Genomic DNA, 27,278 nt, shown 5'->3' on the forward strand with positions numbered 1-27,278 from the left:
TTCTTTTGCAAACATTCATGCCTAAGGAAGGGCTGGAACAAGCAACCCCGGCCGCCGGAACCGGTCGGACAGGTAGCGAGCTTGTTGACACCGTTATGTTGCAGGGCGCATGCTCGCTCCCAAGTTTCCTGGTGCCTTTTCTATTTCACCTTATGAAACTTTTTCCCCGGCGTGGTATCAACCGCGATTTAAGGCATAGGTGTCGCCGAGCCTGGAGGCTGGGAGTCGCCGAGAGTGCGGGGGAGAGGCCCGGGCCACACACCGCGGCCAGCGCGGGGCGGGAGGGGGTGCTAGTGGTGGTGGAGGAAAAGGGCACGGCGAGGCGGGAAGGTGGGCTCCGGACGCCGGGAGCCCGGGGACCCAGCCGCCACCGCCGCCCCTAGCGGAGAAGCAGCCTGAGCCGCGGGAGAGGGCAGGGCGGAGGGGACCCATCGTCCAGAGAGGGGGATCCTCATCATGCCCAAAGTCTTCTTGGTGAAGAGGAGGAGCCCCGGAGTCTCGGTCCGCAGTTGGGATGAGCTCCCGGATGAGGAAAGGGCAGACACCTACATCCCAGGTGAGAGCCGCGCGGGGGCCGGGCCTGGAAGCGGGGTGCTCTGGGTGGGGGAAGGGGTGGCCGGGTTCGCTCTGCCTTTGGGCCAGAGTTGGGCTCCTCTCCTTCTTTCTGTTGCGGACCTTGGGTGGAGGGGGGTGGTGGGGAGGGGGGGGTCTTCCTGACGGAGGAAAGATGATGCAAATGAGCCTGAGAAACCTGGGCAACGCCGAGATCCCTTTCCCCCTAGTTAGAGCCTCTAATTGCCCGGCGGCGGGACCGTTGGCTGCTGCGCGGGCCGGGGGTGTCCCCAGGAAGGGGGTTGAAGGCCAGAAAGGGTTCACCCCAATCCCCCGTCTTCCAGGGAGTGCAGAAAGGGTCCGCCATGTACCCACCCCTGCCCCTCGCCCCGCGGGCTGGGGGGGGGGCAGGTCAGATCCGCCGCCTCTGCTCCAGGGGCGCAGAAGGAAACTTGGCACTCGGGGGAGCCTCCACCGCGCGTGGCCCTCGGGCTCGTGGGCACCGGTGTTGGGGAAGTAGGGGGGTGGTGACGATCGGCTCCCTAGCCCCCCAGCTAGTTCTCGGGACCGATCTGGAGATTGACTCGCCTGCTCCTTCTCCACCGCCCCCCCCCGCCCCGGCCCTACGACGTTGCCCACTTGGCGAGGTGCCCAGGTCCGGGGCGGGGCGGCGGTGGCACCGCCCGCAGGTCAACACTGCCTCGGGCTCCCGGACCTGACACCGCTGGTGTGGGTGTCGGGGGTACGACCTCTTCCCTTCTCCCTCCCCCTCTCCCCACAGTGGGCTTGGGCTGCCTGCTCCAGGACCCCCCCGAGGACTGCCGCAGCGACGGCGGCAGCAGCAGCGGCGGCGGCAGCAGCAGCGGCAGCTCCGCGGAGCCGGGGAGCGCCGAGAGCAGCTCGTCGCCGCGCGCGCCGGAGTGTGAAACCCCCGAACCCCACCACGCCGAGAGCCCAGATGGACCTCTGGCGGCGAAGCAGCGCCCGGTGGCCAGGTCAAAAATCAAGGTAGGGTGTCGACTCTGCCCTCGCCGCCGCCGTCACCTGCGCCACGCCCTGGCGTCGGGCTCCCCGAGGCTGGCGCCCCTCCCTGCCGCGCCCGCCCGCCAGCCCGCCCGCGCACCCGGCCACCCGCGCCCCGAGCCGGCGGGTCGTGGCGCTCCGGACCCTGCTCGTGTCCTTGCCCCTAGACCGCAGCCAGGGTTCTTGGGCGCGTCCTATCAACGGTGCCGCTGCTCCCCGAGGCGAACGCCTAGGTGTCCCCCGCTTGGCGCTGGGAACTGCCGAGGATCTAGCAGTTACTTCCCTTGTGCGTAAAATCGGATTCGTGGCCAAAGCAGTCCAGGTCTAGGGAGAGAAAGGACACCCTCCGGAATGCAGCCCTCTAGCGCCATGGGGGTCTTCCAGTGGGCATCTTGGCACACAGTGGGCCTCATGCGACTGCAGCTATTTCCAGTGCCAACACGGAGCGCCTGTTAGACGCGAGGCGTGTGTGTGTGTGGGGGGGGGGCACTGACAATTCTTTAGTGAATGAAATTGATGGGTTACAATGGTTGGTTCACCTGCACATTTAGCACTCCTGACCCTGCTAGTTAGTGTCCAGGGTCGCGCCTCAGCTCTCCATCAAGAGTACTAAAATTGTAGGTAACACCTTATCTGGATGCCCATCTGTGCTTTCTTAGGTAGAACTTCCTTGATCACCTGCCCGGATTATCTGCTAAACAACCCCCCCCCCCCCCCATTAAGAAATCTCGTTCCGTCGACTCCGGCAGTTAGAGGTAGCGCTGGCGTTTTATTAGGCACATAATCTCAGTTCCTAGCCTCTTAACTGAGTTAGAGCCACCTCGTATCAAGCGCTCCAGGCTACTAGGGAGCTCGGGAACATCCTATCACCTCGGCTGAGAAGGTGCTAGGGTAGGAGAATGTAGGCCTTGGTTTAACCTGGCGAAATCCCCGCCGTTACTTTCCGGAAGGGAGGCTATTCCTCCCTAAAGCACTTAGCTACCGGGGGGGGGGGGGGGAGAGGAAGACGGTGGGGCGGGAAGGAGGGAAGGGCTTGGCTCCAGGGGCGGGCTGGGTTGTATTTGGTTATGAATTGAGATTTAAGACTGGAGCTGGATTCCGCTGGGGAGACTTCTTTAAAGGCTTTGCTAAATAGTGCTAAATTCAAAGCCAGGTGGCGCCAGGCAATTCTGGGCTAGGTGGAGTTAAGTGGGAGGGTACAGTTTGCCCCAGGCTGGTAGATGGCCCTTGGGAAAATTCTGGGGTAGTGTCCCACTTGCATATTTATCACCAGATTAGAAAGACAATTGTGATGTTGTTTGGGGAGCTGCAGAAGCCCGTTACTCCGTCTGGCTCCTCTTCCTCCCCCCAACCTCTCCCCTAGTCCACAACCCCCCCCCCCATCCCTCTAGAGAGAGATTGGAACAATCCCTTCACCAACATTTTGGGAGATCTCTTTCCTGTCCCAGGAAACAGCGAGCACCACTGGAACCTTGGATTAAAAGGAATAAATAAACCTGTGTGCTGGGGTGGGGGTGGGGAAGGGAGGGGATTTGGTAACTGCTTGCTTTTGGACCGTTAGCAAGCAGCCTTCATTCCCTTCTTTCCCAGGAAGCTTTTATTTACTGACCCCATTCAGATTCCCATGTCCCCCAAATGGAGACATCTTAGTACCAATATTCTCCAAACCTTAGCTGTGGTGTTGGCGGGTTTTCAAACGGCCATTTTCAAATAATTAATCTTAGCACATGGCGTAACCCTGAACTTCTTTACAAGGCGTGTTGAACTCACAGATTTTCTCCAAGAAAAGTTAGTTGTTTTTGTTTGTTGGTTGGTTGGTTTTGATGCTAGTTCTTTTTTGGTGGTTAATTGAAGATAAGCATTTTCCTGATTTGTGTGTTCTAGATGGCTTTAAACCACTATCCTTGGATCTCAGCCTCCTGAGTAGGTAATATTACAGGCATGAGACATTGGTGCCCAGCAAGAATTAGTTTCTTAACATTATATTAGAAAAACCACCAACTCCGAGTTGTGAGCCTTCTAACTATCCTTCTAGCCTTATTCTTTGTTTTCATAACTCAAAGACTGGGCAGTGGGCTCTTAGGACCAGAGAGGAAAAACAGATTTGAGACGTGTGTGTCCTGCAGAGACAGAGAAACCATCTATGTACGGGGTGCCTACTGTGTGCAAGGCAGCAGCGTGATTAAAAAAAAAGAGCCTCCTATTCTGGTGTTTCTTCCAGAGTCCTCTAACCAGTAGTAGTTAAGCATCTAAACTCTGGGTTTCTCAGTTTGAGCTGTGACCTTGAGCAAATCATTCACCCTCTGGGCCTCTTATCTGTAAAATGGAGATAATAATGGTTTTACTTTGTAGATAAGTAGAGGATAAATGAGTTGGGGGAATTTTTTTTTTTTTTTGGTCCAGTCGTGGGGCCTGAACTCTGGGCCTGGGCACTGTCCCTCAGCTCTCCAGCTCAAGGCTAGCACTCTACCACCTGAGCCACAGCACCAGTTCTGGCTTTTTTCTTTTTGCTTATGTGGTGCTGAGGAATCAAACCCAGGGCCTCATGCATGCAAGGTAAACACTTTACCACTGAGTCACCTTCCCAGCCCTGGAAATTTTTTTTTAATTGAAAAAATGAGTTAATGGGGGGCTGGGAAGGTGGCTCAGTGGTAGAGCACTTGCCTGAGGCCCTGGGTTAGATTACTCAGCACCACATAAGAAAAAAGCCGGAAGTGGCGCTGTGGCTCAAGTGGTAGAGTGCTAGTCTTGAGCTGAAGAGCTGAGGGACAGCGCCCAGGCCCAGAGTTCAGGCCCCACAACCGGACCTAAAAAAAAAAAAAGCACTCAAAGAAAAAATGAGTTAATGGTAGAACATGGTATGTGCCCCTTAACTAGATATTATTTAAGTTAATGAGGAGATGCAAATAATGCTAATACTATTATAGGAGAAAGAGTACCAAACTAGAATTTTTTTTTTTTTTTTTTTGCCAGACCTGGGGCTTGAACTCAGGGTCTGGGCACTGTCCCTGAGCTTCTTTTGCTCAAGGCTAGCACTCTACAACTTAAGCCACAGTGCCACTTCCGTCCTTTTCTGTTTATGTGGTACTGAGGAATCAAACTCAGGGCCTCATACATGGTAGACAAGCACTTTACGTCTGGGCTATACTCCCAGCATGCAGAAAATTTCTTGATAGGAATTTGCAAGCTGTGGAAGTGGGGTGAGTATGGGCAGGCTTTCGAGTGGTGTGAGCTGAGTCCTACAGTTAGAGGAAGAATTGGAGCCAGAGGCTTTTTTTTTTAATTTTTGGTCAGTCATGGGGCTTGAACTCTGGGCCTGGGCACTGTCCCTCAGCTCTTCGGCTCAAAGCTAGCACTCTACCACTTGAGCCACAGCACCACTTCCAGTTTTCTGGAGATTTCTTGGAGATAAGAGTGTCATGACTTTTCTTGTCTGGGCTGGCTTTGAACCTGGATCCTCAGATCTCAGCCTCCTGAGTAGCTAGGATTACAGGCGTGAGCCACTGGTGCTCGGCAGGGCCAGAGTTGGAGGACAAGGTGACGCGGTCAATGGGCCAAGCCAAGAAATGCAAGTGCTCTTACATAGGCAGAAGAACAGCTCTGGAAGGTTTTTGAGATGAAGACCATCTTACTGGTTATGATCATAGATAAGTTATCTCCTCAAAGCCTCAGTTCACTGACCTATAAAATGGGGCCATAATAGAATCAGTCTCAGGGGAGTAGTGTAGCTTAAGTAAGATAATGGATGCAAAATGTGCCTTCAGAGGTTGTCAGGCAGGAAGTCAGCTGACAGTTACTTACAGCGTTTTTGTAAAGTCCAACATTGTGCTGCCTACAGTAGGGACCTGGGATTGGCCCAGCTGATTGTGTTGATGTGGGGACTGGATCTGGAAAGAATCCCAGCCTAGCTGCCTTTTGATTGTGGGCCTGGGGGCAGGTTGTGAAATTCTCTTTACCTCATAGTTACCTATGAGATACCTACAAGGGTTCTATAATTTTCAAAACAGGTAGTGGTAGGGTGACAACCCCACACATACATCTCAGATACAGGTGGGTCCTGGGATATACCCATCACCTTTATCCTTCAAAGTCTTATCAAAACAAAGTTTGGAGTTAACCTGACTGATACCATTCATTCCTGAGTCAGTGTGGCCGGTAGGACCCTGGTACTAGTAGGGACTGCAAGTGAATATATCCTCTTTCCTCATCCTGTTCTGCCTTTCTTTGCTTCTCCCATGGTTTGTTCTCAGCCTTTATCCTTCAGTGAAGACAGATGTGTGGACTTTTCTCACCCAACAGCCCCCCTCCTTTTTTTTTTTTTTTTTCCTGGTACTGGGGCTTAAATTCAGGGCTTTATGCTATTGCTTAGATTTGTTTTTGTTTTTTGTCGGTCATGGGGCTTGGGTGCTATCCCTCAGCTCTTCAGCTCAAGGTAACCAATCTACCACCTGAGCCACAGCACCATTTCTGGTTTTCTAGTGGTTTATTGGAGTTAAGAGTCTCACAGACTTTCCTGCCAGGGCTGGCTTTGAACCATGATTCTCAGGTCTCAGCCTCCTGAGTAGCTAGAATTACAAGTGTAAATCTTTGGCACCCCTGGCTTCCCTATCACTTTTAACTATGGAGAATTTCAAAGGCAAGAGTAATATGCTGGATGTCTGTCACCCATAGCTAGGCCTGCCCACACCTTTTTCACCCTCTCCCTATGTGACTTTGAGACCCATCTTAGATAGACCTCATACTGCAGTTATGTATCTCATAACCACAGACCACTATACATCTGTGGTCCCAGAAGATTACAGTGCTTGTTGACTTCTTAAATCTATGATGTTTGCACAACTGCCTAATGGGGCATTTCTCAGAATGCATTTGTCATTAGGCAATGGCTAACTGTATGTCAATTACAAGTAGATCAGAATGTGCCTCTGAAGACTGTAAGATCCAGTCACACCTGTACAAACTACAGCTATTACGTTGTCCTTGTTAAATGTTTTGTGAATTCCTACTCCTTCCTCCTCTCCAGTTTGCTTAATTAAGTTTGCACATCAGTCTCTCTCTCTCTCTCTCTCTCTCTCTCTCTCTCTCTCTCTCTCTCTCTCTCTCTCTCTCTCTCTCTCTCTTTCTCTGTCTCTCTCTCTCTTTGGTGGAACTGAGGATCAGACTTTGGGTCTCCTTGCTACCCAAGCACTTTAGCTACCCCCCCCCCCAATAAAGTATCTGTCCTAAGTCTGAAAGAAACATTTATTTATTATTTTTGCCAGTCCTGGGCCTTGAACTTAGGGCCTGGGCATTGCCCCTGCTTAAGGCTAGCACTCTTAACTCTTGAGCCACAGCACCACTTCCGGCCTTTCCTGTTTATGTGGTACTGAGGACTCCAACTAAGGGCTTCATGCATGCTAGGCAAGCACTCTTCCACTAAGCCAAATTCCCAGCCTGCCACTTGGTATTTTTACTCTACCACTTGAGCCACACCATCACTTTTGGCTCTTTGCTGGTTAACTGGAACTAGCAACTTACAGACTCTTCTGCCCAAGCTAGCTTCAAACTTCATTCCTCAGATCTGAGCTTTCTGAGTAGTTAGTGAAAGGATCAATGAAAGGATCTGTCACATCCATGCCAGGGGACCAAGCAGAGGCAAGCAGGCAGAGGAGAAAGATTATTACAAGGTTTGTTAGAGGAGCCATATTTGCCCCGAGAGAGTGCATGGCGGCCTCCACTATCTAGGTAACAGCAGGGGCTGGGGTATAGGAAGTGAGGTGGATGGGAGTTCAGGTGGGTCTGGCTGGAGAGAGGGAGGGGCCAGCAGGTCTGGGTGGAGCTGAGGACATAATGCTTAACAGGATTGTGGGAGGGAGCCACCAGCATCTAAATGCCTTCCTCCTCCTCCTCCTCCTCCTCCTCCTCCTCCTCCTCCTCCTCCTCCTCCTCCTCCTCCTCCTCCTCCTCCTCCTCCTCCTCCTCCTCCTCCTCCTCCTCCTCCTCCTCCTCCTCCTCTTTCTTCTCCTTCTTCTCCTCCTCTTCCTCCTTTTTTTTTATTTTTTATTTTTTATTTTGCCAGTCCTGGGGCTTGAATTCAGGGCCTGGGAATTGTCCCTGGGCTTCTTTTGCTCAAAACTAGCAATCTACCACTTGAGCCACAGAGCCACTTCAGGCTCTTTCTGTTTATGTGGTGCTAAGGAATTGAACCCAGGGCTTCATGTAAGTGAGGCAAGTACTCTACCACTCTACCACTAAGCCACCTTCCCAGCCTCTGCCTTTATTTTAGAAGTTTGACAGGTGATGGGGCTGGGAAGGTGGCTCAGTGGTAGAGCGCTTGCCTTGCATGCATGAGGCCCTGGGTTCGATTCCTCAGCACCACATAAGCAAAAAGAAAAAAGCCGGAAGTGGCACTGTGGCTCAAGTGGTAGAGCGCTAGCCTTGAGCTGAAGAGCTAAGGGACAGCGCCCAGGCCCAGAGTTCAGGCCCCACGACCAGACCCCCCCCCCAAAAAAAAAGAAGTTTGACAGGTGAACTTGGAAGTTGGTCACAGAGCAGCTGAGATCCTTGCTGGTCTAGATGCTCCTGACAGTTTCAGCTGCCTAGATACCATGATTCTTTTATTTTGGTTTGTCTTTGTGTTTACTGCAGAAGCCTGTGTTTCAGAGAACTTTGGGGGGAACTTTGCTTGTTTTTAAAAATGAAAGCTGAGATTCTACAGAGATCAAGACAGCAGAAAAATGCCAAGCCTGGGCCTTGAGGAGTTACACATCACTCTTCATCTTTCCTGCCCTGAACTAATTTCCCAACAGATGTCCTCTACCACCCTTGTGGTGGTTACACCATTTCATTAATAAGCCTTTAGCAAAGTGTTAATTTTGAACTAAGGGTGAGCCTATTAAACTTTTTCAGAAGGTACTATGGTATAAATACTGCCTCTGGCATGTCTGGAGCAGTACCTATAATTAAATGCATTAATAATTCCTGCATCAAAACACACGAACATTGGCACCACATGGAATAAAGCCTGCATGCTGTTACATCAGTGTGGATCAGATTTCACTGTTCAGGGAAATGGGCAGATGCTTGTTGCCAGAAGTTATGAATTTTCAGAGTTACAGGTGAAGAACGGGACCTAGTGACTCACATAAAAGGTTCATTCCCTTTTACTTCCATCAGAGAGAGAAAGGTCCAAAAAGCAAATCGAGAAACAATGAGGTCTTTGCTAATTACCTTGTATTTAGGATCACAGAATTTTGGAGCCGACTTGACTGTAATAGTATTTCTTGAGTGCCAGGTTTTCTTCTTTAACTCTTTAATTTATATCCAAGAAGCAAATATCATTATCTATATTTTGGAGGTGATGAAATTCAGGCTTAGAGATGGCAAATAACTTGTTGACATCCTCAGATCCTAAGTGGTAGAGCAGGATGTACTGAATTGAAGAAGATGGAAAATAGGTTTTGCTCCTAGTTCCTTATACTGCAGGAGAGATCATATAGCACTATTAAATATTTTTATATGAGGGAAAATTGTCACATGGGATATATGTTAAATACAATTTCATATCACACAAATCACCAGGATTAGGTTATTATTCAGTCTTCCCACAATCTATATGTGTGTGTGTGTGTGTGTGTGTGTGTGTGTGTGTGTGTGGTACTGGGTTTAAACTCAAGTTTTGTACTTGCTAGGCTGATACTCTATTACTTAAACCACAACTCTATCCCTTTTTGCTCTGGTTATTATTATTATTATTTTGTCAGTTGTGGGTCTTGAACTCTGGACCTGGGCACTATCCTTCAGCTCTTCAGCTCAAGGCAAGCACTCTACCCTTGAACCACAGCACCAATTCCAGTTTTCTGGTGGTTAATTGGAGATAAGAGTCTCATGAACGTTCCTGCCTGGACCTTGAACTGTGATACTCAGATCTCAACCTCCTGAGTAGCTAGGATTATAGGTGTGAACCACTGGTGCCCGGCTTCTGTTTTTTTTTTTTTTTGGGTCCGGTCATGGGCCTGAACTCTGGGCCTGGGTGTGTCCCTGAGCTCTTCAGTTCAACGCTAGCACTCTACCACTTGAGCCACAGTGCCACTTCTGGCTTTTTTTTTTTTTTTTTCTGCTTGTGTGGTGCTGAGGAATCGAACCTAGTTAGTGCCTCATGCATTCAAGGCAAGCGCTCTACCACTGAGCCACCTTTCCAGCCCCTGGTTATTTTTTATCTTACTTTTTGCCTAGGCTTACCTAGACCATGATTCTCCTATTTGTATTTTCTACAGTAAATGTAAATTTACTGACATGGACATACCAACATGCCAAGCTAGCTTGTCTTCCCTCCCTCCTTTCCTCCCTTCCTCTCTGCCTGCCTGCCTGCCTGCCTTCCTTCCTTCCTTCCTTCCTTCCTTCCTTCCTTCCTTCCTTCCTTCCTTCTTCCTGTCGTAGGACTTGAACTCAGGTCCTAGATGCTATCCCTGAGCATTTTTTTTTTTTTGCTCAAGGCTAACACTCTACCACTTTGAGCCACAGTGCCACTTCTGATTTTCTGGTGGTTAACTAGAGATCTGAGTCTCACAATCTTTTCTTGCCTGGGCTGGCTTTGAACTGCAATCCTCAGATCTTAGTCTCCTGAGTAGCTGGATTACAGGTATGAGCTGCTAGCGGCCATCTCAAAGCTAGCCTTTTCTGTTGAGATGGACTTGCCTCCTGCTTATATGGGATGACAGGTGTGTGCTACTTTGCTATTGGTTGAGATGGTCTGGTGAACTTTTTGTCCATGCCAGCCTCAAACTGCAACCTTCCCTCTCTCCTCAGACCAAGTAGCTAGGATTATAGGTTTGAACTACCAGCACCTGGCTCCATGTTCATTTTATAACGAACATGACTAAGATACAACTTTGATCTGAGTTTTGGTTTAAGATGTGGTTTTGATCTATTATTGTTGAGCTGAGTAAAAAAAAAAAAAGTTATTGGTTAACTGGCTTGTAGAAGTTAAACATCATAAACCTAATAAAGATGTGTTATATGTGACCTGGAAAGGAAGAACAGGTCCTCTGGTTCGTAAGCCATCCTTATAGGAATCAGATGTGTATTTCCTGTGTCATGCAGGCTATACTGGGAAAGAAAGCCTAGAAATATTGCAGAAGTGGCCTCTCTTCTTTTTTTTTTTTTTTTTTTTTTGGTCCGGTTGTGGGGCCTGAACTCTGGGCCTGGGCGCTGTCCCTCAGTTCTTCAGCTCAAGGCTAGCGCTCTACCACTTGAGCCACAGCGCCACTTCTGGCTTTTTTTTTCTTTTTGCTTATGTGGTGCTGAGGAATCGAACCCAGGGCCTCAGGCATGCAAGGCAAGCACTCTACCACTGAGCTACCTTCCCAGCCCCTGGTCTCTCTTCTTCCTTCCCCGTTTCTTCTGTCTCCTGGGAGTCAACTCTGTTACTCTCACTGAGCCCACCCCAGGCCTACCTTCATTTCTCAAGTACAAGAGAGCATAGATCTGCTTAAAAGTCTGTACTGAGACCTTCTGATCAAGGCTAGCATCTTAACAACCCCTGGGGGGGGGGAATGGGGACACTATAGTCTGATGGAAGAGGTGTGGTTTGTGTGTGAACAGTTACAGGTGGCTTTTTGTTGTTTTTTGTCAGTTGTAGGGTCTGAACTCTGGGCCCAGGCGCTGTCCCTCAGCTCTTCAGCTCCAGGCTAGCGCTCTACCACTTGAGCCATAGGCCACTTCTGGCTTTTTCTGCTTATGTGATGCTGAGGAATGGAACCCAGGGCCTCATGCACGCAAGGCAAGCACTCTACCACTGAGCCACCTTCCCAGCCCCTACAAGGTGGCTTTATTTGGAGAAAACTTGGGCCTTAGGGGAAGCAATGGCCTGGGTAGGTGGATGGAGGAGGGTATTTGAGGCTAGGAGAGTGTGGAGCTTGGAAAGTATTGGCTTCTTATGCTAATGATATTTATTTGGAAAGTAAATTTTTAGCTTCCAGCCTTTTTTTTCCCTTTAGTTAATTGGAGATAAGAATCTCCCTTTGGGGCTGGGAACATGGCTTAATGGCTAACTAACATGCATGAAGCCCTGGCTGCTGGCTTTGAACCTCCATCCTCACATCACCTCAGCCTCCTAAATAGCAAGGCTTAGAGGCACAAACCACAGGCACCCGGCTAAGATGGGGTCTGGATAACTTGGGTTGGCCTCAAACTGTAGATCGTCCTTTTTTTTCCCCTCTTCAATAGGTGGAATTATAAGTGTGAGCCACTGTTTGGGAATTTGTTTTGTTTTGTTTGTTTAATGTTTTCGTTGTTTCTGTGTTCTGTGGTGGTAGGGATGGAGCCCGGAGCCTTGAGCATGCTAAACAAGCATTGTACCCCTGAACTACATCCCCAGCCACAGAAAGAATTTTGGCAGAGCAGTTGGTCTAGTCATTTTAGATCTTTGAAATAGTCTCACTATATAGCCTAGGATCTTCCTGCCTCAGGCTCCTAAATTCTGAGATTATAGGCATGTACCCCTACACCTGGTTCGGATCCATCTTCCAAAGAATCTGATTTGATATTTAAAATATTAGATTGCTGTGCACCCGTGGCTCACACCTGGAATCCTAGCTACTCAGGAGGCTGAGATCTGAGGAATCCTAGCTACTCAGGAGGCTGAGATCTGAGGATCGCGGTTCAAAGTCAGCCTGGGCAGGAACGTCTGTGAAATTCTTATCTCCAATTAACTACCAGAAAACTGGAAGTGGTGCTGTGGTTCAAGTGGTAGAGGGCTAGCTTTGAACTGAAGAGCTGAGAGAGAGTGCTCAGGGCCAGAGTTCAAGCCCCACGACTGACAAAAAAAGAAAGAAGGAAAGGAAGGAAGGAAGAGTCATATGGCTCTGTCTTCTTACACCTTGTGTGAGCAGCTAGAAATCAGAGCAGGCCATAAATAGTAGAAACACCTGCTCTGGTGTTTCCTAACCTTTTCCCAATGCCAATAGGGAGGGCCCAGAAGTCATAACCAGGGGGCTGGGAAGGTGGCTCAGTGGTAGAGCGCTTGCCTTGCATGCCTGAGGCCCTGGGTTCGATTCCTCAGCACCACATAAGCAAAAAGAAAAAAGCTGGAAGTGGCATCGTGGCTCAAGTGGTAGAGTGCTAGCCTTGAGCTGAAGAGCTGAGGGACAGTGCCCAGGACCAGAGTTCAGGCCCCACAACCAGACCCCCCCCCCCAAAACAAAACAAAAAACTGAAGTCATAACCAGGCCAAACCTAGAGACATAGGAAAGCGGTTCTCCAAGTCAATCTCCTGGAACCTCACTGTTCTTTTCTGCTCCCAGTTCACTACAGGCACTTGTGGGGACTCGGTGATTCACAGCTGTGAGCTGTGTGGCAAGAACTTCCGCTTACAGCGCATGCTCAACCGGCACCTCAAATGCCACAACCAGGTGAAGAGGCACTTGTGCACCTTCTGCGGCAAGGGCTTCAATGACACCTTTGACCTGAAGAGGCATGTCCGCACCCACACAGGTGAGCCCGAGCTGTGTGCTTTGCTCTTGGGATTGTGTTTCCTGGTCAAGAGCTCCTTGCTTCCTTTCCTCCTTGGTGGGGTTTCTTTCCTTGCTTGGAGCAAGATCACATTTCTGGAGGGTTAAAAAATAAAAAATAAATCACGGAACTGGGTACCTGGGGCCAGCTCATCTGCATCCATGTTCTTCTGGGCCAGCAAGCCACCTGTCATAGCCTGTGTTAGTCTCTTGAAAATAAGGATAAAGAGAAGAAGTTCCTCTTTCTTCTCCTTCTCCCCCTCCACTTTCTCTTCCTCCTCCTCTTTCTCCTCCTCTTCCTTCTTCTCTTTCTCTTCCTCCTCCTCTTTCTCCTCCTCCTCCTGCTCCTCCTCTTCCTCCTTCTCCTTTTCTTCTTCTTCCTCCTCCTCCTCCTCCTCCTCCTCCTCCTCCTCCTCCTCCTCCTCCTCCTCCTCCTCCTCCTCCTCCTCCTCCTCCTCCTCCTCCTCCTCCTCCTCCTCCTCCTCCTCCTCCTCCTCCTTTGCCTTCTTCTTTCTTCTGCTATCCCTTACTACTTGAGCCACAGATCCACTTACCTCTTTTTGCTGGTTAATTGGAGTTAAGAGTCTCATGACTTTCCTGCCCAAGATCCTCAGATCTCAGTCTCCATAGTAGCTAAGATTATATAGACATGAACCATTAGCTCCCAGCTGATGAGAGGTTTCAAAGCTCAACTCAAATCACCAGCAAGCCGGCAACATTGGGAGAATTCTACCATAAAGCAGTACCCTAGGCCCAGCTGTCCAATGTGCTCTGCGGTACATTTTATGCTTCTTTTTTTTTTTTTTTTAAATTTTTTTTTTATCCGGTCGTGGGGCCTGAACTCTGGGCCTGGGCGCTGTCCCTCAGCTCTTCAGCTCAAGGCTAGCGCTCTACCACTTGAGCCACAGCACCACTTCCAGCTTTTTTCTTTTTGCTTATGTGGTGCTGAGGAATTGAACCCAGGGCCTCAGGCATGCAAGGCAAGCGCTCTACCACTGAGCCACCTTCCCAGCCCCATTTTATGCTTCTTATGAAGTCAGCTTATTTCAGTACAAATAGGCTCAGAATATTCCTCACCTGACCCTCCTGCTGGAGCATGTTTCGTCCTTTGTGCCTTACTCAGTTTCCCAACTTTGTCCCCTGTCCCATTCTCCCACACCCCGTGTCTCCCTCCCTCTCACATCCTGAGATACAACCCAGGGCCTCAAGTATGAGGCACCCTTAGCCCGCCCCTTCCTTCCTTCCTTCCTTCCTTCCTTCCTTCCTTCCTTCCTTCCTTCCTTCCTTCCTTCCTTCCTCCCTCCCTTCCTTCCTCCCTCCCTCCCTCCCTCCCTCCCTTCCTTCCTCCCTCCCTCCCTTCCTTCCTTCTTTCCCTCCTTTCTTTTCTTTTCTTTTTTTCTTTTTTTTTAATTTTGTTTTTGGTTGTGGGTTTGAACTCTGGGCCTGGGCACTGTTCCTCAGCTCTTCAGCTCAAGGCTAGCATTCTACCACTTGAACCACAGCACCACTTCCCATTTTCTGGTGGTTAATTGGAGATAAGGGTCTCACGGACTTTCCTGCCTGGGCTGGCTTTGAATTATGATCCTCAGATCTCAGCCTCCTGAGTAGCTAGGATTACAGGCGTGACCCATCGTCACCCAGCTCTTTCTTTTTTCTTTCTCCTTCCTTCCTTCCTTCCTTCCTTCCTTCCTTCCTTCCTTCCTTCCTTTCTTCCCTCCTTCCTTTCTTCCCTCCTTCCCTCCTTCCTTTCCTGGGGCTTGAACTCAGGGCCTGGGTACTGTTCCTAGCTGCTTTTGCTCAATACTAGCACTCTACCACTTGAGCCACAGCACCACTTCCAGCTTTTTCTATTTATGTTGTACTGAGGAATTGAATCCAGGGCTTCATGCATGCTAGGCAAGCACTGTGCCATTAAGCCACATTCCCAGTCTCAGCCTGTTTCTTTGTTTGTTTGTTTGTTTGTTTTGGTCGGTCATGGGGCTTGAACTCTGGGCCTGGGTGCTGTCTCTCAGCTCTTCAGCTCAAGGCAAGCGCTCTACCACTTGAGCTACAGCGCCACTTCCGGTTTTCTGGTGTTTATTGGAGATAGGAGTCTCACGGTCTTTCCTGCCAGGGCTGGCTTTGAACCGAGATCCTCAGATCTCAGCCTCCTGAGTAGCTAGGATTACAGGCGTGAGCCACCAGCGCCCGGCTTTCAGCCTGTTTCTTAACTTGCATGCAGTGTGGATTTCAACTCTCCCCCCAGAGTCTAGGGGATGTCCTTTGGCCTCACTCCCAGCCCTGCTGATGGGTCACAAGCCTCATTAGTCTTTTCTTAGGAACTTTTGGCCTCCAGGCATCCTTGAATGAGGCCCTGTGGCCCCATACCTGGGCTCCTGGGAGCCCTGGAGAATTCTAACGATGCTACTTCTCTATTAAAAACAAAAATCTCTCACTTTTGGGCAGAATGAAACCCACACTTCCCTACGTGAGGATTGTAGCTCAGTCCCCATTCTATTCCCACCCCCCATTCTATTCCCACCCGCTGAGTCTCATTTGAGCTCCCCTTGAGCTCCCTCTGTTCCATGTCATTTATTTATTTATTTATTTATTTTTAATTTTAATTTTTTATTTTTTTGGGGTCCGGTCGTGGGGCCTGAACTCTGGGCCTGAGCGCTGTCCCTCAGCTCTTCAGCTCAAGGCTAGCGCTCTACCACTTGAGCCACAATGCCACTTCCGGCTTTTTATTTCTGCTTATGTGGTGCTGAGGAATCGAACCCAGGGCCTCATGCATGCAAGGCAAGCGCTCTACCACTGAGCCACCTTCCCAGCCCCTATTTTTTATTTTTTAATTTAATTTATTTATTTTTGTTGGTTGTGGGGCTTGAACTCTGGGCCTGGGCACTGTCCCTCAGCTCTTCAGCTCAAGGTGAGTGCTCTACCACTTGAGCCACAGCACCACTTCTGGTTTTCTAGTGCTTTATTGGAGATAAGAGTCTCATGGACTTTCCTGCCCGGGCTGGCTTTGAACTATGATCCTCAGATCTCAGCCTCCTGAGTAGCTATTCTATTTTATCTTTATTTTATTTTATTTTCCAGTACTAGGGCTTGAACTCTGGGCCTGGGCACTGTCTTTTGTTCAAGGCTAGCATTTCACTCTTTGAGCCACAGGGCCACTTCTGGCTTTTCCGTGTATGTGGTACTGAGGAATCGATCCCAGGGCTTTATGCATGGGATGCAAGCACTCTACTACCACTAAGCCATATTCCCAGCCCTCCCATGTCATTTAAATATAACTCCTGACCTACTCAGTCCCAATTAGGACTAGGCTGCCATTCACCTTCCTGCCAGCCTCAGAAGATTTACTGTGTGTGAGAGACCCTGATCCCTCATGACCTTTCAGAGTTTAGTTCCCCTCACATTTTGGTGGGATTGGGAAAATGCTTATTCCTCTTTCAAGGTAGGGTTCCCAACTCCTCACCTCCACACATTGACTTTTTTAGGTCCTCTGTACTCTGTTTTTTTTTTTGACAATCCTGGGGCTTGAACTCAGGGCTTGGCCACTGTCAGGGCTTCATGCATGCTAGGCAAGCACTCTAACACAAAACCACATTCTCAGCCCATTTTTTTTTCCCAGTTCTTATCATGCTTGGTTGTTCTTAGGGTACTGGGTGTGACTTGACTCCTGGGCTTGGGAAAAGTGTTCCTACTTTGGAAAGTGGGATAGGATGTTGAGGATCTCTCCCTATTCCTCTCTCACTCCCTCTCTCTTTCTTTCTCTTTATCTCTTCCTCTTTCCCTTTCTGTCTCCTCTCCTTCTCTTGCTGGTACTGGGGCTTCTTGGGCTTGCCCAGCTTGCTTCCTTGGCTGGTGTTTTATCACTTGAGCCATACTTCCAGTGGAGATGGAGTCTCAAGGACTTTGGTGGCTGATGCTGGCTTTAAACTTTGATCCTCCGTATTTCAACCTCCCTGAGTAGCTAGGATGCCAGGCATCAGCCACCAGTGAGTGCCTGGCTTCTTTTTTAAGTATTTTTCAAAAATGAACTTTTAGCTAGGTGCTGGTGGCTCACGCCTGTAATCCTAGCTACTCAGGAAGCTGAGATCTGAGGCTCATAGTTCAAAGCCAGCCCGTGCACGAATGTTCGTGAGACTTATCTCCAGAAAACCAGAAGTGACGCTGTGGCTCAAGAGATAGAGCACTAGCCTTGAGCTGAAGAGGTCAGGGACAGAGCCCAGGTTCACAGTTCGAGTGAATTTTTCATTGAAAGGTAACTTAGATCCAGACAGGGACACAAAGTCACAAGAGTCTAGATATGAATTTAATGATTTTATTTTATTTTATTTTGCCAGTTGTGGGGCCTGAACTCTGGGCCTGGGCGCCGTCCCTCAGCTCTTCAGCTCATGGCTAGTGCTCTACCACTTGAGCCACAGCACCACTTCTGGCTTTTTCTGCTTATATGGTGCTGAGGAATCGAACATAGGGCCTTGTGCATGCAAGGCAAGCACTATACCACTGAGCCACCTTCCCAGCCTCCTTCCCCCCTCCTTTTTTTTTTTTTTTTTTTTTAAACAAAGTGGACACATCCACACAACTAGCACTCAGGACAAGAATTGGGATGGTAGCAGCTCAGAAGTCACTACCCCTTTCGCTCTAAGAAAAGCCACCATCATGACTTCTAACAGCATAAGTTATTGTCTGTTTTTTTTTTTATCAAGCCTGAAATAAATGGAATATAAATAGTATTTACCCCTTGGGGTTTGGTTATAAACTTCTTCTTTTTTGTTTAAATCACTTGGAAAAAAAATTCAGTCAATCAGTAGAAGTTTGACCTCTGCAAAGCCAATGTGGCCATTATGGTGGAGAGAATGTTAAGGTGCTGATTAGGGTGTTGTAGGGGCAGTGGAGTGTGTTCTGTAGAGGGTTACAGAATGCTTGCAAGCTGAGCTTGTAGGCCACTGGCCCCAGGGACAGGAGGACAGCAGGGACCACTCAGTGAGTTGTTTGTCAGTAGCTGCCTGGAGAGTTCTCAGATCTTTACCTCTGTCTGAAAATACCCCTGGGGCCACGATCTGGGCCTTTAGAGCCTTGTTCATTAGATTGTGCGGTCAGCAAACCTTGGCCTCTAGGACAAAGTGTATTCTGGGCTCTTGATACCTTCAGCTGGAGTGAGTGCTGAGTTGATGGAGTTGCCATCAAGAACCCACATCTCCCCACTCTGTATATCACCTTTTTAACAATAAAAAAAAAAAAATAAGTAACAGAAAAAAAAAATCCAAAACAAAAGCCGGGTGCTGGTGGCTCACACCTGTAATCCTAGCTACTCAAGAGGCTGAGATCTGAGGATCGCGGTTCAAAGCCAGCCCGGGCAGGAGAGACCGTGAGACTCATATCTCCAATAAACCACCAGAAAACCGGAAGTGGCACTGTAGCTCAAGTGGTAGAGCGCTCGCCTTGAGCTGAAGAGCTGAGGGACCGCGCCCAGGCCCAGAGTTCAAGTCCCACAACTGACAAAAAAAAAAAAAAAAAATCCAAAACAAAAAACCCTCGTAATTAGCCAGACACTGGTGCCTGTGATACTAGCTACTCAGAAGCCATCAGCTTCTTATTTGCAATTAACCAGCAAAAATGCCAGAGGTATAGCTCAAGTGGTAGAGAAGCCAGCCTTGAGCATAAAAGCTAAGGAACAGCACCCAGGCCCTGAGTTCAAGCCTTAGTACTAGCACAAAACAACAACAACAAGAACTCACATCTAGACCAGGAATGATGTCTTGTGACTGTAATGTTAACTATGCAGGTCTTCTGTGAGCACATTACCTCCGGGCTCAGGGAGGTCTCAGCTGACAGAGGGAATGTGACTCAGACATCTGCCTGTCACCAGGGGAAACAGTAGAAGTGCCAGACTAGAAAAAAATGTGGCAGACACCAGTGGGTGTCCTGGAGATGGCCTTGCAGCTGGGCCTTGACAGATGAACACTATTTGCAGGCGGGTAGAAGGGGGACTGCACTGCAGACCAGGTCTGAGGCAGGCCCCGCACGCAGCTGGCCAGTTGATGGGGGAGGTGATCCCAGGAAGCAGGAATGGAATGAATTGGGTGGGGACAAGAGGTGGGAAAGAAGGCTAGGAGGAGCACGGTGACATGGAACAGGTCATCACTGTGGGTATCAGCTTGCTCCTGCTGGGGACCCTTCGGGGTAGTATGTAGAATATGCCCCAGGTTGCTTCAGGAGCAAACAAGTTGGGCTACTGACTCACAAACTTATATCTCCCTTTGTTTGGGGGTTCATCCTGGGACCTTGAACTCCTAGGCAGTCCTGCCCCTCCCCCTTTGTAGGTCTATTTTGTTTCCCAGGGAGCACCATCAGAGGGTGCTAGAACTTTCTGTGATGCCCAGTGGTAGGTGGAGGGGAGATGGCACAGTGTTAGCAGGGTTTGGCCAGGGAAGGGGGGGGGTGCAGGGGGGGAGGGGATTTAACCAGTGAGACTCTGAGACCTCTCGGAGGGTGTCATAGCACCTGCAGATGGCAGCAGCCATCTGCCATCACTGTCCTGCATACCAGGCCCTCAGCTTTGATCCTGTCATCACAAACAACTCCCAGGACGCATGGCTATTATTCCTCCCATTTGACAGATGAGGAACACAGCTGAGGCAGGTTAGTCCTGAAGTTCAAGGTCTCTTATGTTCTACAGGGTTCCATTCTCTGCCTTCTTTACCATCTCGAGCCTCTGGCATTCTCTCTCTAAAGCAGAGGCCTCATCAGCTAGCCCCATGAGAAGTTTGTAGACTCCTGCTTGCTTCTGGAGGAAGATAAATAAGCAGAAATTCAGGTCTAGCCCAAACCACACACACCAGTATGGGTTTTAACAAATTACAGAAGAGCCTGTGAGTGGTGCCAGGATGTTTTCTGCTCATGAAATTAGCAAGCCCCCAGCCCCTGGTGTTGAGATGCTCAGGTCTTCCCTATCTCTTATTCCCCAAAGGTGGACTTTTTGTGTGTGTGTTTGCTAGTATGTTCCTAAGCTTTTTTGCTCAAGGCTGGTACTCTGCCACTTGAACTATACTTGCACTTACAGGGTTTTGTTTTTGTATTTTTTGTTTTTGTTTTGGTACTGGTCCTGGAGTTTAAACTCAGTGCCTGGGCACTGTCCCTGAGATTCTTTTCCTCAAAGCTAGTGCTCTACCACTTGTGTCACACCTCCCTCCACTTCTGGCTTTTTGTGATTTATTAGCGATAAGAGTCTCTGGGGCTTTTCCTGCCGAGGCTGGTTTTGAACCTCAATCCCTAGCTTTCAGCCTCCTGATTACAGGATTACAGGTGTGAACCACTAGCCCCTGACTCCATATAGTTTTTTTCTGGTTAATGGGAGATAGAATCCCAAGGAATTTCTTGCACTGGCTGGCTTTGAACTGCAATACTCATATATTAGTTCAAGGAAGATTAGAGTAATAAACCACTGGCACCTGACTAAACGTAACACTTGTAAGGAGTCTCTGGGGGTGGTACTGGTTTAAGCTGGTGAATAAAAATGCAGCCTGGATGTTGCTTCCCCTACTGCCTCAAACTTAGTGCCTGGTGCTTGCTAGGTAGGCACAGTACAACTGAGCTATGTCTCCAGCCCTGTTTTTCATGGGTTACTATTAGGATTGGGTCTCACCTTCCCAGCTGGGCACAGGCTTAACTCTCCATTCCCCTACTTGTTGGCTTCCCATTGCTGCTTGGATGACATGGACGTGCCATCATGTCCAGCTTCCCTCTGTGGAGATGGAGTCTTATGGACTTTTCTGCCCAGGCTGGACTATAGTTTAGGATGACAAGCATGAACTACTGCACCCTGCTATGGGTTGAGAGGGGGTCTTGAGAACTTTTTGCCCAGGCTAGCCTGGAACTGTGTTCCTCCTGTTCTCATCCACCTTTATACTTTTGTGAAGGGTCTCCCGTAGCTTATTGCACTGGGGGAGAAGCCAACATGGAGGCTTCTAAAAGTGGAAAACCCAGAGTTACACCAGTCAGGACAGCAGTTACTGGCTATGTGTAGCTACTGAGCACCAGAAAGGGGGCTGGCTAGAATTGAGGCACAGCTTAAGATAGTAGTGTTTAAAGACTTAATGACAAAAAAGGGAAAAAGCTGTGTGTGTAATCCTTATTTTTAATGTAGACATCACATGGAAAATGGAATGTGTTAGATATATTAAGTTAAAAGATATCATTAGGGGCTGGGAATGTGGCTTAGTGGTAGAGTGCTTGCCTAGCGTGCATCAAGTCCTGGGTTTGATGGCTCAAGTGGTAGAGTGCTAGCTTTGAGCAAAAGAAGCTCAGGGACAGTGCCCAGGCCCAGAGTTCAAGCCCCAGGACTGACAAAAAAAAAAAATGTGTGTGTATATATATATTTTTTTTTTTTTTGGGGGGGGGTCCGGTTGTGGGGCCTGAACTCTGGACCTGGGCGCTGTCCCTCAGCTCTTCAGCTCAAGACTAGCACTCTACCACTTGAGCCACAGCGCCACTTCCGGCTCTTTTTCTTTTTGCTTATGTTGTGCTGAGGAATCGAACCTAGGGCATCAGGCATGCAAGGCAAGTGCTCTAACACTGAGCCACCTCCCCAGCCCGTGTATATATATATATATATATATATATATATATATATATATATATATATATATATATATATATATATAATTAGTTTTACCTATATCTTTCTATGGAATTTAGTGAGACTACTAGAAAAGTTTTTGCTTCTTTTTTTTTTTTTTTTTTTTTTTAAAGACTGTAGGCCAGGCTGACTTTGAACTATTGATTGTCTTGTCCTTTTTTGCCAGTCCTGGGGCTTGAACTCTGGGCCTGGGTACTGTCCCTCAGCTTTTCTTTTTTTTGGGGGGGGGGGTCTGGTCGTGGGGCCTGAACTCTGGGCCTGGGCACTGTCCCTCAGCTCTTCAGCTCAAGGTTAGTGCTCTACCACTTGAGCCACAGCGCCACTTCTGGCTTTTTTTCTCTTTGCTTATGTGGTGCTGAGGAATCGAACCCAGGGCCTCAGGCATGCAAGGTAAGTGCTCTACCACTGAGCCACCTTCCCAGCCCCTGTCCCTCAGCTTTTCAGCTCAAGGCAAGCACTCTCTACTTGCACCACAGTGCCACTTCTGGTTTTCTGGTGGTTTATTGGAGATAAGAGACTCACGGACTTTCCTGCCTGGGTTGGCTTTGAACCGTGATCCTCAGATCTCAGCCTCCTTAGTAACTAAAATTACAAGTATGAACTACTGCTGCCTGGTGATTGCCTTGTCTTACCCTCCCATGTACTAGGATTAGAGTGGTGTACCACTGCACTGGCTGGTACTAGGAAATTTTTTAAAAATTAAATTGTATGTCGCCAGGCGCCAGTGGCTCACACCTGTAATCCTAACTACTCAGGAGGCTGAGATCTGAGAATCCTGGTTCAAAGCCATCCCAGGCAGGAAACTCCGTGAGACTCTTATCTCCAATAAACCACCAGAAAACTGGAAGTGGTGCTGTAGTTTAAGTGGTAGAACGCTAGCCTTGAGCTAAAGACTGAGGAACAGCGCTCAGGTCCAGAGTTCAAGCCCCACAACCAGCCCCCCCCCCCAAAAAAAAATTATCATAACTTTTTTTCTTTTTGCCAGTGCTAGGGCTTGAACTCAGGGCCTGGGCTCTGTCCCTGAGCTTCTTTAGCTCAAGGCTAGTGCTCTACCCCTGGAACCACAGTGCCACATCTGACTTCTTCTGTTTATGTGTTACTGAGGAATCAAACCCAGGGCTTCATGCATGCTAGGCAAGCACTCTAGTACTAAGCCATATTCCCAGCCCGATCATAGCTTTTGGTGTGATTAGCAAGTTACATCATGGAAATCACTTGGGCTTATTTTCCTTGCTTTAATTGACTTTCTGGTGGAGACATAGTTGCAATAATGCTGGTGTTTCCATACAGGTTAGCAGGTAGCAACCAGGAAGAGTCTGGTTCTGAGCATGCCGTGCTAAGAGGCCGGAGGAAGAGGTCATCCCCGAAGCTCAGGACAGAGAGCAAACATTTGAGGTTCAGCCTCACTGATTCTAAAAGACCTCACCAAATTAAATGGGAATTCACTTTGGCCTTTGAGGAGAATGTTACAGTTTTCCTATTGGCGATCCTTAGTGTTGTATTTAGGCCAGAAACAAAGATAGAGATGCTTAACACAAATGCAGCAGACAGGCAGCATATGTTTGCTTGCAGCCCAAATAAGTCAGGCTACAACAGGACTCTCCATTGGAGAATGGTGGCAACAGTGTTGATGAGGTAGGCAAAGATGGGGTTGAAGAATCAGAGTTAACCCATCTCCCCCCACCCCTTCCCTATCCCCCACCTATATATTCTTCCTATGTGCTGGAATCCCCAGGGAACAGGGCATCTAAGGAAATACTTCAAATACAAAGAAAACTGCTTGAAAAAAAAGCCAAGGAAACCAGAGCCTGAAAAGGTCTTACATCAATATCCAAACAGATGAAAGAGGTTAGGACTCCTTTTGGGGATATGACTTTACCAGGCAGGAGAAGAGTAAACCAGAGGGGTGTGTGTGGGAGAGGTATGAATCTAATGATCTGATTGAAGAGATTGGAAGAGAAAATCTAACTAGTGCAGAAAAAGCTCTATAACATTTTTGTGACAATATTTGAGAAGCTTGGCATGCTTCTCAACAGGTGTAGTTCTTTAATCCTAGCAGGAGGATCGTGAGCTGTGAGTGCCAGGCCAGCCTGGCATACATACATAATGAAACAACAGGTCTCCTGTTGTTTTTCCCAGGCTGGGCATTGGTGGCTCAGGCCTGTAAACCGAGCTACTCAGGAAGCTGAGGTCTGAGTATCACAGTTCAAGGGCAGTCCTGGCAGGAAACTCTAACAGACTCTTATCTCCAATTACTAGCAAAAGGCTGAAAGTAGAGTTGTGATTCAAGTGATAGAGTACCAGCCATGAGCAAAAAACCTAAGGGAATACAGAAGGTTCAGCACCAATAGCATATGTATATGCACGTGTGCATGCACACGCATCCACACATGCACATTAACACATTCATTTAAATGGATGTTTTCAATCCAGATCATCCCTGGAATCAGTTTCTTATCCAAGGGTTTGTGGAGGGAGGCTCTTCAGAGGAGTCTGGAAAGAAGTGAGAAAAATGAGTTGGTATAGAGAAGGGGCTGGGCAGGAGTGTGGTCTCAGCTGCATTTCTGGGGGACTCTTATGAGTGACATTTGGAGAGCAGAGAGAGTTGGCCTGACTATAGGCCAGTGGGAGAACTTTCTAGGTTCATTTCAGTTAGGAATGACTGAGGATTGCATGTTCCCTGGGTATCTGGGTGGTCAGCTGCCAGTGCCCAGTCCTTGGAGATCAGGATAGACAGGACTATTAGCTGCCAACACACACAGTTGAGGATGACTGGTCCAGGAACAGGGTCTCAACATGCAGTACACACATTGCAGATGGAATTGCTCTGGTCCAGTGGAGTGGAAGAGATCGTGGAGACCAGAAATTATGCCTATTGGCCCACCTCAGAAACAAGAAAGGATATGAGCTTAAAAAAAAAATGTGTATACAACTCAAGCCTGTGAAAAGCATCAGAGGCCTGTTGGTTTGCTTTATATGGAATATTCTTTTGAATTTATTTAATTATTGGGGGTTGAACTAGCTTGGATTCTTCTAAAGAATTACTGTCCTGGGGCTGGGAAGGTGGCTCAAAGGTAGAGTACTTGCCTCTCACCACATAAACAGATAAGGCCGTAAGTGGTGCTGTGGCTCAAGTGGCATAGTGCTAGTATTGAGCTGAAGAGCTCAAGGACAGTGCCCAGGCCTAGAGTTTAAGCTCCACGAGAGCAAGAAGAAAGAAAGGGAGGGAAAGGAGGGAAGGGGTGAGGGAGGGAGGCAGGCTGTTGATACAAGTGATTTTCTTTTGGTAAATGGGAGATTTGCATTTCAGATCTTTGTGGCAAACATACACAGCAATCTTGGGCCACTGGAAGTATAGATCATTAAGAGTGCCCTGGGTGTTAGCTAAATTGAAATTTCCTTTTTCTCATTTGTAAAATGTGATAAAAGCCTTCAAATAGTAGAACAAGCTATGGAGAAAGTATAATCCATAATCAGGGTTGGAAAGGCCATACAGGTTGATGGGGAGTGGGGATCCAGGCTCAGTCTTGGGGGAGAGGAGAGGCTCAGGGAGATAATAGACTCACAACTAGAAGAAAGGAGTCCATGGAAGGCACCTGCCATTCCTGTGTAAGCCACTGAATTCCATGGGGCAGCTGAGGAGTTCAGATTGGAGGTCAGAGGTGAAGAGAAGAGGGGGCACTGGGCAAAACTGTAGTGTGGGCCCCGGCCACAGGACAGGACCCTTCTTGCCTTATCTGCCATCAGGGGCTACATTGAGAGGGATCAGAAGGCTAACAAATCCCATCTTGATTAAAGTAGAGGAAGAAGACAATGGGGTCTTTGTTTGAGGCCTAAAGAGAAGGTTTGACTGGATTGGGAAAAAAATGCAGATCTGGAGACTTGGAAGCTGGGTCAGGGCCCATGCAGGAAAAAGGATCAAGCCCTCCCTGCCCCCAGCACTATCTCCTGGAGTTGCTTTGTCCAGTGATGATGTTATCCTAGCTGGTTAGCTTTTTCTTTTTCTTTTAACTTGCTTTTTTTTTTTTTTTTGTCAGTCATGGGGCTTGAACTCTGGGCCTTGGTGCTGTCCCTCAGCTCTTCAGCTCTAGGTGAGCGCTCTACCACTTGAGCCACAGCACCACTTCCAGTTTTCTGGTGATTTATTGGAGATAAGAATTTCTTGGGCTGGGTGCCGGTGGCTCACACCTGTAATCGTAGCTACTCAGGAGGCTGAGATCTGAGGATCCAGGTTCAAAGCCAGCCCGGGCAGAAAAGTCCATGAGACTATCTCCAATAAACCACTCCAAAACCGGAAGTGGCACTGTGGCTCAAGTGGTAGAGCGCTCATCTTAAGCTGAAGAGTGCAGGGACAGCACTCAAGACCAGAGTTCAAGCCCTATAACTGACAAAAAAAAAAAAAAAAAAAAAAAAAAAAAACCAACAATTTCTCGGACTTTCCTGACCCGGTTGGCTTTGAACCGTGATCCTCAGATCTCAGCTCCTGAGTAGCTAGGATGACAGGCCTGAACCACCAGCGCCCGCCTTTTTTTGTTTTGTTTTGTTTTTGCTTTTCTAAAAGTACTATATTTATATGGAGAGCAGTGAAAAAGAAAAAAATCCTTCAAAACCAATCTGCATCCACTCTGCTGAGCCCCCATTCCTTTTCAGAAAGGACACTTCCATTTCTGTTTTCTCAGCTCTTAATGGTTTCTTTATGTAATGCATATTTTATCATGGTCCTTGTTTTATGTCTGCATGGAAGACACACCTAATTCTTGGAGAATTGTTACAGCAGAAGTTTGTTTGTTTTTTTTCCTTTTGTACCCGTATCAGGGATTGAACTCAGGGCCTTTGACTCTTGGTTAACTTTTTCACTCACCACTTGAGCCATACTTACACTTCGAGACTTTTGCTGGTTAATTGGAGATGAGAGTCTTCCTGATTTGTCTTCTTCACCTGACTGTCAACCTAGATCCTTTGATCTCAATTATCTGAGTGGCTAGGATTACAGATGTGAGCCAGTGGCACCTGGCTAATAGCAGTTCTTAATACCAAATTTTGTCAAAATTTCCAGTATCAGCCGGGCGCTGGTGGCTCATGCCTGTAATCCTAGCTACTCAGGAGGCTGAGATCTGAGGATTGCAGTTCAAAGCCAGCCCGGGCAGGAAAGACCGTGAGACTCCTATCTCCAATAAACCACTAGAAAACCGGAAGTGGCGCTGTAGCTCAAGTGGTAGAGCGCTTGCCTTGAGCTGAAGAGCTAAGGGACAGCGCCCAGGCCCAGAGTTCAAGCCCCATGACCGACAAAAAAAAAAAAAAAAAAAAAAAAAAATTTCCAGTATCACAAATTGCAACATGGAGGGAGATCTTTTTCCAGTTCCCCAGTGAATGATAATTTTATTTTCCTTTCTGTTGTCATTTTTAAAATTTTCGGGTGAGGGCTTGGAATGTGGCTTAGTGGTAGCATGCCTAAAGCCCTGGGTTTGATTCCTCAGTACCATATGCACTGAAAAGGCCAGAAGTAACACTGTGACTCAAGTGGTAGAGTGCTAGCCTTGAACAAAAAAAAAAATCTCAGAGACAGTGGCCAGGTCCTGAGTTCA

General features: G+C 48.3%; 1 protein-coding gene across 2 annotated transcripts in view; it reads left to right on the forward strand.

The window, feature by feature from the left end:
* The first annotated feature begins 305 nt into the window (after window positions 1-305).
* LOC138803705 (transcription factor Ovo-like 2) overlaps window positions 306-27,278 on the forward strand; it is a 31,783-nt gene continuing 4,810 nt past the window's right edge. The window contains exons 1-3 of one of the 2 annotated variants that reach the window (XM_069987770.1): window positions 306-556; window positions 1,334-1,560; window positions 12,858-13,047. In XM_069987770.1, the coding sequence (XP_069843871.1) occupies window positions 457-556; window positions 1,334-1,560; window positions 12,858-13,047 (517 nt within the window). In that variant the 5' untranslated portion in view covers window positions 306-456. Of the gene's footprint in view, window positions 557-1,333; window positions 1,561-1,842; window positions 1,862-12,857; window positions 13,048-27,278 lie in introns of those variants that run through there. The other variant, XM_069987771.1, reaches the window with a different exon arrangement.

Source organism: Dipodomys merriami, unplaced genomic scaffold (assembly GCF_024711535.1).
Source record: "Dipodomys merriami isolate MVZ:Mamm:240054 unplaced genomic scaffold, mDipMer1.0.p SCAF_346, whole genome shotgun sequence".
NCBI classification, from domain to species: Eukaryota; Metazoa; Chordata; class Mammalia; order Rodentia; family Heteromyidae; genus Dipodomys; species Dipodomys merriami.